Source organism: Myodes glareolus, chromosome 3, assembly GCF_982192425.1.
Source record: "Myodes glareolus chromosome 3, mMyoGla1.1, whole genome shotgun sequence".
Taxonomy (NCBI): domain Eukaryota; kingdom Metazoa; phylum Chordata; class Mammalia; order Rodentia; family Cricetidae; genus Myodes; species Myodes glareolus.
In genome coordinates this window covers 91,682,329-91,700,500 of record NC_142028.1, presented here as the reverse complement: position 1 = coordinate 91,700,500, position 18,172 = coordinate 91,682,329, and the positions used below count along the sequence as shown (strand labels likewise).

The window sequence follows — 18,172 nt, the reverse complement described above, 5'->3', positions numbered from 1 at the left end:
TCAAAAAGTCAAGGAGGCTATTAGACTCAGCCGGCTGGAAAGTGGCTAAGTTAGGATTTGAACGCAGAGCCTTAGCACCCATCTGCTAGGTGGTCACAGAATTACTGCTGGCTTCACTTCAGTTACTAAGGAAAGAATGATTAATGCCGGGACAGAAGGTGAGCTTCTGTGGGGTTCTTCATGTTCTCCATCCTTGATCCTCCCTGGCACCCTAACTTCAGAAGTGAGGAGCTGAGAGTCAGGAGTTGCCAGCCTCACTAGGACACCACAGCTGCCCAGAGCAGCTCCCGAAACCTGTGTTTCTGCCTCCAGACACGACACTGGAGCACAGAACTGCTTGGTGCCATACTGTGGTGGCTCTGAAATGCCTTCTGTGTCTCTTCAGAAGTACTTTGATTAGAATTTTTGGAAAAATTGATAACCTATATAGAATCAAAACTGAAACACCTTATCTGAAATAAAAGTGTTCTCATGGTTCTCAGAATCATAGATTTGGTTTCCTTCCCTGTTAGAATCCAGACGCGAGCCACCCAGCTTTGCTTGGAAGAAGGGGCCAGGCATCTTGGAATCGATACCTCACTGAGGCTGCATTAAAACTATCAGGCAACTTCAACTATGCAAACAGAAAGGGCTTTGCTGGGGGAACAGGTTAAAAAGTCACTCCAAAGTTCTTCCCTCCTTCACGTTTTTTTCAGTGCGAGGAGTCTGTTGCAGGGCCTTGCACTAGTCTAAAACTATAGAGGAAGGAGTAAAAGGTTTGATGGAGAACAAGGCTGCTTATCGTAGTGGGTGAGGCTGTCGGGAATGGAGGCCCTGCAGCTAGGACGTCTGGTGATAAGGAGGAAGCACTGGCTGGAAGTTGAGAACAGACTGGGGTCATCTGCTTGTGTGACTTGCTCTGTTCCTCCCTGTGAAATGCTGACCCATCACTGTTAATAAACCCATCAAGACACCATTCTGTGGCTCTTCATGGGACACTTGTAGATGTGTTTTGCACCCAGACTCATGGGTTTAAATGCCCCAACACTGCTGTTTTACTCCTGTTAAGTATTACAGTGTGATCTGAACTAATCCTTTCTTCCCCCTCTTCTTCACCTTCCTCTGAGTCCATACAGAAGAGCCCCTTGTACCCGGGTTTTCTTTTCTGATTTTCCACCATACGTAGAATTCTGTCTACCTCTAAGAAAAGTTAAATGGGACCCTTGGTTACACTGATGGCTGCTCATTTCTCTCCTCGCGTGGCTCTGCCCACAGTCCTGCTGTGATGTAACTTTGATTTCATGCCTTTGAAGGGTAGCAAATGCCACAAAGATCGCTTTGTATGAGACCCCAACTGGCTGGAAGTTTTTTGGGAACTTGATGGATGCGAGCAAACTGTCCCTTTGTGGGGAGGAGAGCTTCGGGACTGGTAAGTCGTGCTCAGCAGTTTCTCTCCCACAACCTCTGCCTCAGGGGAAAGTTTAGACTGTCTCGATCTTAGAATAGCAGCGGGAGCCAGCGAACCCTAAATCAAGACAGGGTTTATTTACGACAACCTGGTGAAGTATACACATTGGAAAAACAGTGGGCACATTTGGACAGGAGGGCTGGCTTAGCTTTCAGAGGATCACAACTACTGAGACAGAAGTTTAAGGGCCTCCTTGGCAGCCTTGGTCTTTGAGTTTCTATGGATTAAACACACACAGTTTTCTTCCCTTAGTGGCCAAGGAAACCTTACAAATGTTTTCATTTCTAAGGAGAAATATGGTAGAACAAGTCAGGTTTTTTTGTTTTGTTTTGTTTTTATGTAAGTAAAGGTTTTGGCATGTCATTAAATCTTTCCCTTTTATGGAGCCAAGTTTTCTGTAGCAACAAATTATGATGTATCAGGCTTAACTCAAGGAGACCTTGAGGGTGAAACCAAGTTGATAGGTGGTAAAAATGTAAGCATAGAGCCTTGGCATGAGGGCCTGGGTGTGGACTTAGCTGGAGAAAGGGCGGCATGGAGTGGGGTCTGGTGATCCCTGAGTCCCAATTCTGTGCTTTCTCTTATCACCTCTGCCAGTCCAAACGCAGACCTGAGCTCTGGCCTCCCCCATGACTTTCCCTCCTGTCCCATTGCACCTGAGTCAGTGGCTCCTCTCGAGACATCTTACAGGCCTGTGCTCATTTCTAGTTACCCAAGGAGCCCCACATCTTACATTCTCTCTGCCCAGCGTTTTAAAGTAAAGGGGCTCATCTCTGTGATCCTTTATTACTGTCCGATTACCCTTTAGTAAAACAAAGGTCAAAACCAAGCATTCACCAAGCCTTGCAATAGAGTTAGAGTGCAGTTCGTGCTGGCTGATAGGACCAAATCCTGGTCTCCTTTCCTCTGAGCCTGGAGTTTATGGTGAGAGGTGGGAGCTGATAGACTTGAGGCAGCTTTTTATGAGGTTCTAAGCAGTTCACTACTCTCGGGAGAGCGGCCGCTTCTTGATAACAAATTGGCCTGATAGAATCGAGTACTAAGAAAGATAGGTGAAGCAGGACGGTGGTGGCCCATGTCTTTGAGCCCTGCACTTGGGAGACAGAGTGGATCGCTGAGTTTGAATTTCAGTGTAGCCAGGTCTACATCAAGAAACTCTGTCTGAAAATACCAAAACAGAATAAAACAGAAATCAAAAAAAGAAAGAAAAGGAAGGTGAATTTGACGGTTGAACAATGTCCCAAAGGACACTAGATTTTCCAGAATTCTGAGTCTTTAATAAAAGAATATAGATGACTGCTTAGTCCTTGTCCTTCTTCACAGAACGTGGGTCGTGCCACTTTGTTCTGTGGGTTACTGCATGCCTGCTGCCCATGAGATAGTCTTCCCCGTGGGGTTCTCAGAGTCGGCCTGCTGGTCAAGGTGCAGCACCAACCTTCCTTCTGATCCTCTCTTCCATTTCCATGCTCGGAACTGAGCCTTGGGCATGAAGGCAAACACTGCATCCTCAGCTCAGCTGCACAGCGCTTCCAGGAAAGATAGCAGCATCCCATGTCTGGAGATGTTGCAGGCAGACTGCCCTGGGGGTCTAGGCTTAGACCATGGTAATAGTTAATTCGGGCATACTGTTGTCTGCACACCTGCCTCCTCACCGCGTCTCTGTGCTCTTCTGCAAGGATGGGAGACCTACCTTGGTACTTGGAACATGCTGCCATTGATTCTGGCTTGTTGAATATAAAGTGATGTTCATGTTCAATAACTTTCTTTCTCCCAACAGAGGCACTTGGTAAAAAGCAAATCCAGTTCTAGAGCAGTCGTGAGGCTGTGCAGGAGACATGTTAAGTGGAGAGCTGGGCATTCCTAGGGAACAACCCTCAAGTGCTGGAGTGGGCTAGAGAAGGCTTTCTGGGGAAGCCAGCCCTTTCCAGTTGATACACTGAAAGGGAAACAAGACAGGCCTGCACCACACAGCTAGGAACTGGCTATTCTTGGGCCAACCCTTCTTGAAAACTGCCCTGAGCCAACAGTGGCCACAGCTCATAGTCAAAAGTAGAGTATGGCCGTGGGAGATGGTAGCGATAGCACAGAGATGTCAAGGGTGCCGTCCTGGGTGAGCATGAGGTGACGGCATTTACAGGGGCTGTTTACAGGCTACTGGGGATGCATGGAAATTTCCAAACAGAGAGACCTGCATGTTCAGGGGAATGGGAAGAGAAAGAGAGAGACAGGCAGACAGACATGACACCGAGCCTTTCGGAGAAGTCCACACTGCCCTTTTCCAGCTGCCCCACCCTGTCTCAGGCTGTCATGGGGCAGAGGCAGTGCCAGGCCAGCTCCCAAGATGCCCAAGCACTAGTAAATGTAACCAAACCCCCACACCGTTAACTCTTGGCTCCCACAGCTGGGCCTGACATTTTTCTTACCTATGACCCAGAGCATGCACTGACTGAGCCCAGTTTGTCCTTACCACAGGCTGCTGATTAGGCAAAGCGCAGTGACAGGTGTTGTGAGATGCTGAAAGGGCAGGATTCCCACGGGCTCCTGGGCCCTGCCCTGGAGCAAGAACGGAGACACTCGGAGAGAGGCTCAGCACTAGCTTTCTCCCAACTTGGGTAACAGTGGCTTCTCTGCCTTACATTTAAGTGAGCCTGGATTCTTGTACCTTTAGGGTTGGGGGGGCTGTTTCCACGACCTAGAGGAGAAAGCTTATTGGATTATATTTTTCCATTTTTCCCCACTATGCAGAACGAAAGAAATTATGTTTTGAAAGCTTAATACAGTGAATGGAAAACATTACTTTCCCCTAAAAATTCTGTGCTTCTTCTTATTCCAAAGAGCATCATGCATTTGTATTATGAAACAGAACAGTTTGTAAGGCTCCACTTGCTAGCCTGCAGGATGTCTCACAGCTGTGGGAGAGGGCAGCCACCTCTTCTGTTTCGCAAATGACAAAGCAGAGGCTTTGCAAAAGTAAAGCAGCTGATTTAGATGCAAATGTCACCTAGAAACAGCAACTCAAAGTTGACCTCTCCTGTCCCTTACTAAGAAGGGCGTTCTGCTGTGCCACAGCTTAGAAAGGTTAGCAGCAGAGGAGCCGTGCCATTTCCACCGTTGCTGTGCACCATTGCTGTGCATCAGAACACAGAACACAGAACACAGATTTTATCCAGCCTTCCTGAGGGGCAGCCTGATCACCTGAGTTCTCACCCATGCGAGGTTAATAAAGACAAGAGACCGCAGACCCCACAAGAGACTGGAGTGCACGCTGCTGTCGTGTGAGGCGCATGCTTTGTGTATGGTAGGGAGTGCATGATGCAGTTATTTCCAAATAGCCTAGTCAGAGTTGGTAAGACTTTTAGGCTTCATTTTCATTTTTCATAAAGGAAAAAAGAACCATAAGTTTCTTTTTAGAAGTGGAAACATATCCATGCTTTTAGTCTAGCACCCTGCACCCTCGAAAGGAAAAAAAAAAAGGTTAATGTATTCTTTTAATTTATCATTTGTTTTAATTAAAGGAGGCGCCAGATGTGGTGGCACACACCTGCAGTTATCAGAGCACTTGAGGGTGGAGGCAGGAGGGTTACAGGTTCCTGGCAGCAGCACACAAGGAGACCCTGCCTGTAAAACACAGATGGGGCTAGAGAGATGTTCAGCAGCTAATGGGTACTCAACTGTTTCTGCAGAGGACTTGGGTTCAGTTCCCACCACCTATGCTGGGTGGCTCTCAACTTCCCGTAAGGCCAGTTCCAGGGTTTCTGATACCCTTTTCAGCCTCCACAGGCTTCTGCATGCTTACGGTGCACATAAACACAAACACACACACAGACACACACACACACACACACGTTCACACATATACTCCTATAAATAAATAAAACTTAAGAAAACCCCACCAAAACGAAAAAAAGGAAGTCTGGGGTGCACAGATAAATAATTCCAAACTATCATATATCTCTAGTATATTGGGGAAACTGCCAGAATCCTCAGAATGAACTATTCTAAAAACATCTCATTTGTAAAAGCCTTGAGAGGCAGAGAGCTCCTTATTCCTTAAAATAGCAGTAAAAGTAAAAGTCTGTAGGTAATGAAGTTATGTAACTTTTTCCAAAATGTATTAACTAAAGCCTTATAAAGCACTGCCTGTAGTCTCTAGTCTCGCAGCGTCTGGGTTCTGAGATGTCACTTCACTTCTTCTCCCGATTGATTTTTGTCAACTTGACACAAAGCTAGTCATATCTGGGAAAGGGAATCTTAACTGAGAAAATACCTCCATTAGATTAGCCTTTAGGCAAGCTAGTAGAGACTTTTCCTTATTAATGATGGATGGAGAAGGGCTGAGCACTGTGGGTGGTGCTACCTCTGGGCAGAAGGCCCTGGCTGTATACAAAAACAGATTGAGCAAGCCATGGGATCAAGCCAGTAAGCAACATTCCTCCAAGACTTCTGCTCCAGTTCCTACCTTGAATTCTTGCCCTAGCTTCCCTTCAGGCTGGACTACAGCAGAGAACTGAAGTAAACCCCTACGTTGCTTTCGGTCATGGTGTTTATCTTCAATAGAGACCCTAACAAAGATACTCTAAAAGTAGTATCCATCAAAGAGAAAAATGTTGGAAAGAAAACGTTCATTTATTTTTTAAATGAAAAAAGGAAAGTGTTGGAGTGGATGAGTTAATTAACTTGCTCATTTGTGCACACATCCACAGTTAGTTCCTTGCTAAATTTAGTATGCTATGCTGGTTATCAGAATTAATTACAAAAATAACAAGTCTCTAAGAAGCTTGTGGTTAGTGGTGAACAGACAGGAGGGGCTCAAGGAGCATGATTATTACCTCAGAGGCCTTGCTTAGATTGCTGTAGGAGAAGGAAAAGGGAACTCAGAACTGCTCCGAGAAGTTGGGAACTAGTCTCAAAGAGGAGAGGATATTTGGGCTGGGTCTAAAAGGATGAAGACAGGAAGGAAAGGCACTCCCAAACATGTCCATACAGTGGCCAGCATCATTCCAGATACTCTGAAACACCAAGAAAAACAAGACCAAGTGAAAAGGCAAGGAGGACAAGAAGACATGTAAAGAAGTCACAGTGTGGCAGTATGGGGAACACGATTCTAAAGACCACATGGGGTTCTCGGAAAATAGAAAATTAGTTTGCTGTGGTGTATACTTTGTTTTGATTTTGAAAAAAAAAAGTTAAAATGTCAAAAGTGAAAATTTTGCCCAATACAAAAGGAGATAATTTCTTTATTTTGGTGAAGACTTTAGCAAGAACCTCAGCAAAAAGCACATTGTGCCCAGTCACTAATCCGAACATTACTGGTTTAAAGAAAGATGTCCTAGAACAGGCTTGCCCTCTATTGGCTTCCCTTAAGAGTTTGATACTTTGTGCTACCCTGCTTCTCAGAAGGGTGTGACCAGGGTAATACAAGAGCACTGTAATAGAATCTCATTCCCCTTATACTCCCTAACCCCAAGGTTCTAACTTAAATCTGTGGCTGTTTGTCTAGAAGTACCAGTTGCTCTCCGTGGTTTTAATTTATCTTCTTAAAAATAATGTCATCCTTTTGAAAACCCAGCTTTCTCATTGCCTTGCAGGTTCTGACCACATTCGCGAGAAAGATGGACTGTGGGCTGTCCTGGCCTGGCTCTCCATCCTGGCCGCCCGCAAGCAGAGTGTGGAGGACATCCTCAAGGATCACTGGCAGAAGTTTGGTCGGAACTTCTTTACCAGGTCAGACACAGTCTGGATTGGGTTCAAGGGATTGTGGGGAAGTGGGCAGAGAGAATTCTCAGGGACAGTGTCTATCTTGTCTGTAATGATACTGACACCCGAGTTCACCCAGCTTCTTTAACTGGTGACTTTGAAAATGATCTGATCAGGATGAAGATGAAGCCAGTTTTTAACCCAACCATAAAGAACAAAGATTTTTTTAAAAAAAAATCTAGTTTAATCAAAAGAAGAAGCATTTAAGTGTACCTGTCGAATAGGCAGGATAATAGCACTGGGTTTAGAGTCATAGGAGTAGATGAATTTTATTTTATTTCTTTTCTGAGTTAGGATGTCATTAGTTTTCTCATCTGTAGGAAGAGGAATATTGGTCTGGCTATTGAGAGGATTAAGTGAAGATATAGTGTAAACTCTGGAGCTCAAAAAACCTGGAAATGTGTCTCCTTCAATTCTGGAAACAATTAGTACTCAGTTCAAACCAACTGTCTGACTCATTAAATAGGACCCAGTGATACTGGTCAGCATCTCATCCATTGATCCAACAAATATTTACTATCTACTTTTCTTTCTCCCAGGTACTGGTAAATCTGTAGGAAAACAATATTTCGGAACACTTACCAATTCTTCTTTACCATATATGCTTTTATTTTTAAGAAGTGTTCAGATATGAGGAGGGAGGCTGGAGGTGTAGCTGAAGAGTGAAGTGTCCATGTGGTCAGCATGTGGAAGGCTATGGGCTCTACTTTTAGCACCCCAAATACATTTTTGCTAGTAATGTTCTTCGTTATTTCTAATTGACTATCCCTTAATAAGTGTAAAAATTGAAAAATTGTTTCCCTGAATCTCAATATTTTATGAGAAGGGATATTAGATAAAGCATTTATATGTAAGAAAATTTTGGATATATTTCATTGGGCCTCAGTTGCATTTCTTGTTTAATTTTTATTGTTCTTTTTTAAAGCAGGGATTCACTCACTATGTTGCCCTGGCTGGCCCCAAACTCACAAAGATCTGCCTGCCTCTGTCTTACAAATGTTGGCATTAAAGGTGTGCACCACCATATCTGGCTCCCCACACCACCCTTAGTGGTATTTTTTATAAAATGGGTGCATTGGACTAGGTGTTTTAGAAGGAAAAAAAAGTATGTATATTCCAGAACTGATAGTTCATGACTTTCAGAAATTCAGAAAAGAATTCAACTTTAAGCAACTTGAATTTGTTAGTCTTTTAAGAAGATTCTGATCAAATGACTGTTTTGTTGAAAGCATAAATAAAAACTGCCATGTGTTCATCATGAAGTCCTGGGAACCAATCAGGACTGTCCTCTAGGAGCGAGAATACCTGGTAATTCACAATAGCAGCCATGGACTCTCTAGGCCCAGAGTTTCACAAAAACACCACCACCATGTGGTGTGACTAGCTATGTGGATGAGCAGTAACCAGAGTGGAGTCAGGTTGAGTGTGTTCAGATCTTCACTGTGGATACATAAACACACCTCCGTACTGGAAATGTCCCACCACCGTTTTACTTCACTGCCAATCACAGACTACAGCTGCAGTCTGCAGAACTGGCACTTATGACCTGTTCTGAGCCCGCTGTGCCCTCCACTCACCGAACAGCAGTGCTAGTCAACTTCCACACCAGTGTCCAACATGAGCCTTAAGATAATTATTTAATAAGGCACCCCGGATTCTGAGAGTCAGGACAGCTGGCCCTTGTGTGAAGGTAGCTGCTAGCAGAAGTTGGAGGCATAGCTTGCTCTGTCTGGTTACAAAGCCAGAATTCTTTCCGTTCTAGCCCTCTGTGTTTGGGATTTAAACATCTTCTTTCTGAAACACCAAAGGCCACAGGCTCAAAGTACAGAAGCCTGGCTGTGATTTCTTGCTCTTTATCGTTTTAACTGGGGGAAGCGCCAGCTTCAGGATGGAGGGGACTATTTTGTCTCAGCTACATAGACTGCCGGAGCCAGAGTAAGTTGGCGATAATTCTCCAGTATTCCTCTCATCTCAGAGGTATTATCTTGAACATCTTGTACTTCGTTTGCTGTAGCAAACAAATGGATTCTGCCATCTTGAGCCTCTGTTTCAAGAGGAATTGTGCCTGCCAAGGTCTTTAGCTTCTCAAGAAAGAGGTTGAGAACAAGTCTTGAAAGAAAAATAATAACCACAGAATTTCACTGTGACACAGCTGTTTTCTTTTCTTGACCCCTTATCACCCACTGAAGGCATCCCTCTGCCAGGCTGCATTTAAAGCAGAATCCACTCCCCGCTGAAGGAGACTGGTGTTTGAAGCATAACTAGTTAGCGCCTACTTCTCTGGTCTCTGATATTCTGGCCTTGCTCTAGGAAATTCCTGTGGGTACTGGAACTCTGCTTAGCCACAGTCTTACAGCTTCACACAGGCCCCAAACCAAGGGCAAGCCCAGCCTTCAGCACATAAAGACGATAGGCATTTGGAGCAGAAGGGCCTGAGACATGTGCTGGTTGACATAGAGTTCTCTGGAGGTCATAGAACTGGTCACGTTCCCTCCTCAGGATGTAGGGATGTGGTAGTAATGGTGTCCCCTCAAAGCCCATAGAGGAGTACCTTAGAGCCTCTTTCTGTAGAGAAGCCAAACCAGGAGTTCTCTGGTTATTCAGATGGTCCTGCCCTTCCTTCTTCATCCCCAGCACCCACCTTCCCTGCTGACTGACAGGTTCACGGCTTTTGCCAGCTCCTGAAGTTCAAGTTCGATGGCTTGTTTGTGGGGGTGAGGGAATGGGGCACACAAAGGATGACAGCAGACTGCTTGCTGGGGACGCCCTGACGTCAGCCCAGGGGTCTCAGCTACTTCACTTCTTCCAGATATGACTACGAGGAGGTGGAAGCTGAGGGTGCCAGCAAAATGATGAAGGACCTGGAGGCCCTGATGTTGGACCGCTCCTTTGTGGGGAAGCAGTTCTCAGCAAACGATAAAGTCTACACTGTGGAGAAAGCTGATAATTTTGAGTACAGTGATCCGGTAGATGGAAGCGTTTCAAAAAATCAGGTAGGAACAGACTGTGGGTATGTGAGAGAGACCAGAGCATCGTCTCTGAAGCCTCAAGAGAAAAATGAGAAAGGCCTAGGTTTCCTTGGCAGACTCGTTCTTGGGGCCTTTTGATCTCAATTGACTTTCTGCCCAGTTACATGTGTCTCTCCTACATTCTCATAGGGAGAAAAAGATTTTTTTTTTTAACCACAGTTCTTTGCAACCCCCTGTACCTCCATGCTAGAACTCTGAGCCTGTATGTTGAGGGATTTTTGTAAGCCCTAAAATTATACACAAGATGCCATGTAGAATGTATCGGAAAGTCTTAAAGATGCAGAAAAACCTCACTGTGGTCTTAGATACCAGTTTCTCTCCCTTCTGACATGCTAGCAGTGGGACGTCATGAGTGACAGTGTATGCACTCCTCTTGTATGCTCGGGATTCACGATAAGAATATGCCTCTCCAAGGAAGGCTTCCTGGTTAGGAATTCCCACCGTTGTTATCTGTGGCCATCTGACAAGGCAATACATAGTAGGATAGCAAAGCTGAGGATCTCGCCTACCCTGGGTGGTGACAGATGGCTGCTGGGGTAGATGGGTGCCTAAGGCTCCAGGCTGCTCGCCCTTCTTGCTCCTTCTCACAGTCATTCAGCACCCAGGATCTGCTCACTTTTACATCTGTTGCCTGCTGTCAATGAAGTCATGCCTGGGAATTCGGAAGTAGAGACACTGAAGGGGACCAAGGTGCTGTGGCACCATAACCTCCCTGCTTGCTTTTCCGGAGGGATGCAGAGCCTTGGCTTGCTTCCTTACACAGCATCTGCCAGATTTTGGAGGAGATGGGTTTGGAGAGTCACTGGAAGCTCCCTGTAGAGAGTAGATGGTGGGTGAACACCGGAGCCAGCTTAGGTGCCCAGTTCTAGCAAGTGGCGTAGCTTCATGCCTTTGGCATGACTGAGGACTCTGGATCAGTCTGGATGACGGTAACCTAGGTCTTGCAGTTAGCAGGAAGGAGGCCTGTAGAGGAGAGAGCGGCCCAGGGGTCAGCAAAGCGGCACAGGAGTTGTAGTGAAGCCTTAAGAGTTCAGAACACAGGGTCCCAACTCTGCAGGCACCTCGCCCACGAGGAAGGGGCAGGGCAGTGCATCATGGGAAGCTGGAGCTGTGCTCTGTGCCACAAGGAAGGAGACAGCAGTGCCATTTTGTAGGATTGGGAAACTAGAGCACAGAGTGAGAAGGTGGGGCAGGAGAGGAGCTGGCCACAGTAAACATAGGGAGGAAGTTTTCGGAGCTACAAGTTGAAGCCTGGGTGAGGACAACCCTGGTTCAGTTCTAGAAAGTAAAACACGCTGAGTAGAGCGAATGTGCCCTCCCCGTTGACTCGCTGTGCGTGCTCCGTCTGCTGTCCTCACAGCGAAACTAAGCAGTGGCACAGCTGGAACTGTGAAGTGACAAACACATGTCCTTCCTTCCGGTCGGTCTTTGGAATCATACAATAGACACACAAAGAGCGAAGGACCCTAAGGCAAACATCTAATGTAGCCTTTCTTCTTTGTGCTGAAAGAGAGCTGTCTCAGCCCTCAGCCTCTCCCTAAGTAAGGCAGAAAGGTACTGGGAGGGAGGGAAGCAGATAAAGGCCCTGCTCACGCATGGACCTCACTTCGGGTTATCAGTCATCAGAGGACTGGCCAGTGGATCGTGCTGGGTTAGGATGAGCCCCTCTTCTCCTGTCCAGGACACGTGGCCCTGTTCTGAGATCCCTTGCAATACTCTACAGAGCCCTTTCTCTCATCTGCCTGCCGTTTTCTCCAGAGCTCTGAGCCAAGTTCTGCCTCCAGCAGCTTGACTTATTTATTAAGCTTCAAGCTGAAATGACCAGTCCATGAATCACAGGGAAATGGGCAGGGGTGAGAGCAGCACCACCAAGATTGCATCTCCCAGATGACCCTAGAGATGCTGCTCCTGCATTAGTTAAGCCTCTCCGTCTGGACGCAGTGAGAGGCTGACAGAAGGCAGACTCACGGGGCTCAATTGCTGCCATCTATCAAGCATCTAATCCCCCAATGGATAAGGTTGGGTCTCCACATGGACCCCTCCTGTCTGCCAGTCTGCAGTCTCCCTCTCAGCATTCTCCAGGAAAACCCTTTGCTTATCTTTTTCCAGGGCTTGCGGCTTATATTTGCAGATGGTTCTCGTATCATCTTCAGACTGAGTGGCACCGGGAGTGCAGGGGCCACCATTCGATTGTATATTGATAGTTATGAGAAGGACGCTGCCAAAATCAATCAGGACCCCCAGGTAATGCCTATGTCCTGCACCCTGGTTTGTTATTTTGGTTCAAGGGAGTGAATATGGTCCGCTGAACCTGTGACATCACTGCCTGTTCTCAATGACCCATCAGGTCACCGGCTCTACTAGCTTTTGCTTTTGTCTCTTTTAGTGTGTTAGAACAAAATGACCAATAATAACCACAGTAATAATTACCTTTGTCTGAACATTTGCTGTTTACTACACCCACTGTGTCAATATATTCAGTTAACAATCTCATCTTCTCTCTCTCTGTCTCTCTCTCTCTTTCTCTCTCTCTTGTGTGTCTATCTGTCTCTCTTTCGTGTGTGTGTGTGTCTGTCTCTCTTTCTCTCTCTCTCTCGTGTGTGTGTGTTTGTGTGTGTGTGTGTGTGTATGAATGGTGTATATAGTGCTGTATGCCTATGTGTTCCTGAAAGCCAGAGGAAGACATCTAGTTCTCTCTCTCTCTCTCTCTCGTGTGTGTGTGTGTGTGTGTGTGTGTATGAATGGTGTATGTAGTGCTGTATGCCTGTGAAAGCCAGAGGAAGACATCTAGTGCCCTGCTGTTACCTTATTCCCCTAGACAGGGTCTCTCACTGAGCCTGAAGCTAGGCTGGCAACTGGCAAGTGACCCTCCTCTCTCTGCCTTCCCACCTCACAGCACTGGGTTTCAAAGTATGTGCACAGCCATGCACAGCTTGTTATGTGTGGGTTTCAGACATTTAATTCATATGGTGATACTTATATAGCAAGCACCCTTATCTGCTCCAGTTCCTATTCGTTTAATTCTCAGATTATATGGACTGTTATTCCCCCTTGTACTGATAAGGGCACTGAGACCCAGAAAGGCAACAGGCACTGACTACGCGTGTGCTCTATTCAGTGGCAGTTACACGAGAATGGTTCTTTGCATCAATTGTTGCATGATGTCTGGCCTGTCTTTGATCATGCATCCTTTGCTTGGTGGATCACTTGACCTGATAAAGCATCTGCTGGTTCCAGCTTTGTCAGGGTCAGGGGCAAGCGGGAACAGGCAATTTTATGTGTCTTGCTAGAAAAGTCTGCTGGGTTGGGTGCCTGTGGAGTATGTAAGAATGAACAGGGGTCCCGGACTTCCAGAGTAGTCACCAAACCAAGGAGCTAAGAGGATAAATGGCGCACAGAGGAGGTCCCCAGGTGTGTACCTCAGAGCACTCACCTTGGCGGGTGCTCCTGAGCCAGAGCTTTAGATCCATCGAGTGTGGAGGGGATAAGGCACATTTGCTCTCTCGGTGTTCACAACTCATATTGTACCATAAAAGGCTCAAGACAATGTCCCCTGGAAGATGCTCATCTAACTGGCATCTGCTAAGAATTCAGCAGACGTTTTCCAAAGGCATAAAAATGGCCGGGAGGTTTGTGAAGCAGGGACCCTGTCACTGTTCATAAGGGAAATGCAAAGGAAAGCAAGAATAAGTTAGGACCCCGTGTCAGCAGACTGGCTGTTGACAAGAGGACCAGAGGTAAGTGTAATGCTGGGGAATAGGAAGCACACTGGTATGGCAATTCTCGGAAATGTATGACCACCCTCTCCCCCCCCATATACACACACAAAACAAACACGTTACAAAGAACTTCCATGCAATGAACAATCTTTGCCTGGGTGTGTGCCCGGAGAAGCTGGAGCCTTTGTGCTGGAGAGCCGGCTGCACCTCCTAGGCAGTTGCTGTGCCTCTGTGCTCTTGGTTCCACTGTGGCTCCAGCTTCATTCCTAGCAGCAGATGAAGAGATAAAGGTGTGGCCAAGTCATACAGGGCAAAGTTACCCCATCTTAAAAATATGAGAGCCCTGCCATTTGCAGCGACTTGACGATCTTGGAGAACATTATACTGAACAAAACAGGACAGTCCCAGAAAGATAGAGGCCATATGGGCTTATTTATTTGCAGAAGCTAAAAAGAAACAATTTAACTCATACACAGAGAGGGGTCATTAGCAGGGTCAGGAGATGTTAGTTAAAGGGTGGACACTTGCAGTTAGACAGGATGCAGGAGAGAACTCAGAGTCACGGTGATGCCTCTAGTTAGTAATGTTGTATTTAGTGCTTACATTTTTCTGAGAAAATATATTGCTGATGTCTTCACTACCACCATGGCATAAAAAGAGCTGTGAAGAGATTGGCTGCGGCAGGTGGTTCCACAGTAGTAATCACTGCATCGCTCCTGTTGGGAGCTGGGAGTTTGGCCTGACGGCAGAGTGCTTGCCTAACATTCATAAGCCTCATCATCCTGCAGAGAGCCAAATTTTTTAAAATTGCATTTGATACCTCAAATATAAACCAATTTTTGTGAAAAAGAAATGAAGTAATGTTTATCATATGTACTTTTGCACAAAGTCTCTTTTCTTCTAGTACCCGATAAAAGCTTGTAAAACTCCAATTTGGAGATTCTAGTATAGTGGGTTTGAGCATATAGGTTGTAGAGTTAGTAAGGTCTTATTTTATATTCTCTTCCTGCCACAGAAGACCTGTGTTCCATGTTTTTGTGTCTTGGTTTCCTTGTATATAAAATGGTGTAGTGATAACTTTACATTATTGTAGAGATTTGGAAAGAGAGTGAATTTTAAGTGCTTCCTCACTGGGGCTGGCACATGTGATCAGCTTTTAAGAAAGATGATGTCATGACTGGAGAGATCCTCAGAGGTTAGGAGCGCTTGCTGCTTTTGCAGAGGACATGATTTTGCTTCCAAGCACTCACATGATAGCTCAGAGTCATCTATAACTCCACTTTCGTGGAATCTGATCCTTTTTTCTGCCCTCTGTGGACACTAGTCATATGTGGTACAGCTACATGCATGAAAGCAAAACATCCATATTCAGAAAATAAAGAAATCTTTAAGCATTAAAAATAAAAAATCAAAAGCAGTTCAAGGCTGGTGAGGTGCTCAGCCGGTAAAGGCACTGAATTTGAACCCCAGAAACCACCTGGTGGAAGGAGAGAACTGGCTCCCCTAAGCTGTCTTCTCACCCATCACGTGTGCTGTTCTGGTATGCATCTGTGCTCATATAAGTGTGCGTAAACACACATACACACTAAAGATGTAAATCCATTTTCAGATTTTTTGGACCCTAAATTTTTAATTATAAAAACCCCCACAGTCTATCATATTTTTAAAGTCTATGTAGAGCACATGTGCATTGTTCCCAGCAGAGCGCCAGAGCCTTTTCAGTTTACAAAGCTAAGGGTTGACTCTCGGTGGCAGCCTGGTTTTCTGTCAGTCCTTGCAGCCAACCTTCTGCTGCCATGTCTGAATTTGACTAGATACTTTGTGCGCAGTTGCATTTGTTAAAAAGGAGCTGAAAAAACAAAAAAAGGAGCTACAAGGGCCTGCTTCTCTGTTTCTCTGTCACACTTTTTCCAGCAGCCAGCTTCCAGCTTCAGCAATCTCCACATCCGTGTATGGTTTTAACTTCCCTAAAACCTGATCCTAGGGCCCTGGGGGCCACACCACAGGCCTTTAGGATAATAGGAAAGAGAAAGGGGGGAAGGTGGGAATGGTTAGCTCTCTCTTTATCTTCAAGTTAAAAGCTTGGTTTGTGCGAGGCAGAGGAATGAAAAAATATGTTTCTTCTGAACCTAAATTCCCAGGGTGGAGAATCAACTGAAACGTTTGGGGTTCTCTCCGTGCCTGCAGACAGCACCAGCCACCTGTGGAGTGTCTGCCTTTACTCTGCGGCTGCTGTGTTTAAGCCCCAAGGACAGTGGCATGTGGTAGTCATAGCGGGTGGTGCTGGCTTTCCCAGTTAGCGTGGTTTGATGGAGATGAAAGAGAGTAATGGCAAGAAAATGTCCTGTTTGGGCTGTTTATGTCCAGTCAGTGCACACCTTTGGTATGGTGTGGTGTCAGGTTCCTCCTCTGTAAAACAGTCTAACTAGATGGAGTTTTTGTTTGTCTGATATCAAGGATGATTCGTTTCAACAGTGGAATCCACCCCTGCCCCCCACTGAAAGCTACTGTGAGGGAGGGGGTTGCATCTGAAAGATGTGAGGATCAGCTCGGATGATGTAGAAGGTGTTTTAGTGGGAGTCATGGCAGAGGGTTGGAGAGAAGTGGGTACCATGGCAAGAGATTTACAGCGTAAGAGTCTTCTGGACCTGATGGGATGAATGTGGGGGATGTGGAGAGGAAATACCCAGAATGTTTTGGTTGCTTCCTTTGCTGGGTAGCCCTGGAGTTGGCTAACTGAAATAAGAAGTGCTGGATCGAGGCTTGGGTTTGCTTTATTACTTAAAAGAGCATCGGTATCGTGGAGCCCTGGAGTAGGTGGTTGGAGTCATGGACCAGGGATCTGTTTACAAAAGTGATGGAAAAGGTTCTTCTGTTTGTGTTTCTCTCAGGTCATGCTGGCTCCCCTGATCTCCATTGCTCTGAAGGTGTCCCAGCTCCAGGAGAGGACAGGACGCACTGCCCCCACTGTCATCACCTAGAAAGATGTCCGGACGTGGTGCGTCCCTCCACCCAGGGCCCATCCACGCACCTGCCTGGAGAGCATGGACAGAAACAGTGTATTCGCCTGGGCTTTTTAGGACTTGATTTTTTACTTCCCACTTGATAAATAGCCAATTGTGAGGCACTGCCACCGTGTAGGGGAGGACAGCAGACCCAAGAGCTCGTGCTCTCGTTTTCCCTTGCCCTGTTGAACTGCTGCCGTGTGGCCCTTGATCTCCTAGCGTCAGGTACTGCTTACACCACAGTGTAAAGGCTTGGAGGCTGAGGGTCAGCAGTAAGGCCGTCTCCTGTCAATAGGGCGTGCCCGTGAAATGATTGTGAGGTTCCTGCTCCACTGTCAAAGTCCCCATTTTCTGTTTACATGTCATCCGACAGCGTATGGTTTCTGGTGCCTTCTCTCTAATCAGTTTTCCTCCGAGTGAGACGTGCTCGTCTACAGGTCTCTGCGTTGTTTTGCGGCATGGTCCCATCTGCACCGATATTTGGGACATTAAAGCAGAATGCACTTACTGGTGTTGCCTGTTGTCTTCTTCACTCTTAACTACAAAGAAATAACACAGACTGTCTGCCTTGTTTCAGGAGGGAGGATTATATTTTGTTTGGGGGTAGTGGTTTATTTGATGAGGGGGATTATATTTCTGTTTTGATGTCCTAGCCAGAAAGACTTTATTTCTGGAAAAGTTGACAATCCTTAGATTTAAGAGCTATAATTATCAATCTCATTGGGGCAGCAACCTCTGGATACTCCCAGGGTTACCAAAGAAAGCTTGGTGCCGTGAATGACTTAGGGAAGAAGGTGATTTTCAGATCTGGTGGAACTGGTGGAACAAAGCCACGTGTATGTTTTGCGGTGCTGGCTGCCCAGGCCTACTGAAGAGGCAGAGGAAGGCCCTCAGATCTGAGTAACCTCTGCACGTTGCTGCCCAGCCCACAAGGATAACAGCAGTCAAAGGGCGGGCTTGAAGCCAAGTGACCTGGGTTTGATTCATACCTGAGCCCCTGGGTGACCTTTGGATGCCATTCCCCTCATCTTCAAAGTGGGGGCGCGAATAGTTCTAACTTTGGGGTGCAGGGCTCATTAGATGCATAAACCTGTGGAAAGCACTGAACAGCACGCCCTCAGGGTTCGCCACTGCTCAGCGTTACCCTTTCTTTACCAGACTACATCTAACAGTGCAGAAGGTGTGAAAACATTATTCTCCTTATGAAAGGTTGAT

The 18,172-nt window shown here is 46.2% G+C and overlaps 1 protein-coding gene across 1 annotated transcript in view; it reads left to right on the top strand.

The window, feature by feature from the left end:
• Pgm1 (phosphoglucomutase 1) overlaps positions 1-17,464 on the top strand; it is a 56,660-nt gene extending 39,196 nt beyond the window's left edge. The window contains exons 7-11 of the mRNA XM_087904809.1: positions 1,293-1,408; positions 7,036-7,171; positions 10,014-10,197; positions 12,343-12,477; positions 16,844-17,464. Coding sequence (XP_087760935.1) covers positions 1,293-1,408; positions 7,036-7,171; positions 10,014-10,197; positions 12,343-12,477; positions 16,844-16,933 — 661 coding nt within the window. The 3' untranslated portion in view covers positions 16,934-17,464. The remainder of the gene's footprint in view (positions 1-1,292; positions 1,409-7,035; positions 7,172-10,013; positions 10,198-12,342; positions 12,478-16,843) is intronic.
• The last annotated feature ends 708 nt before the right edge of the window (positions 17,465-18,172 follow it).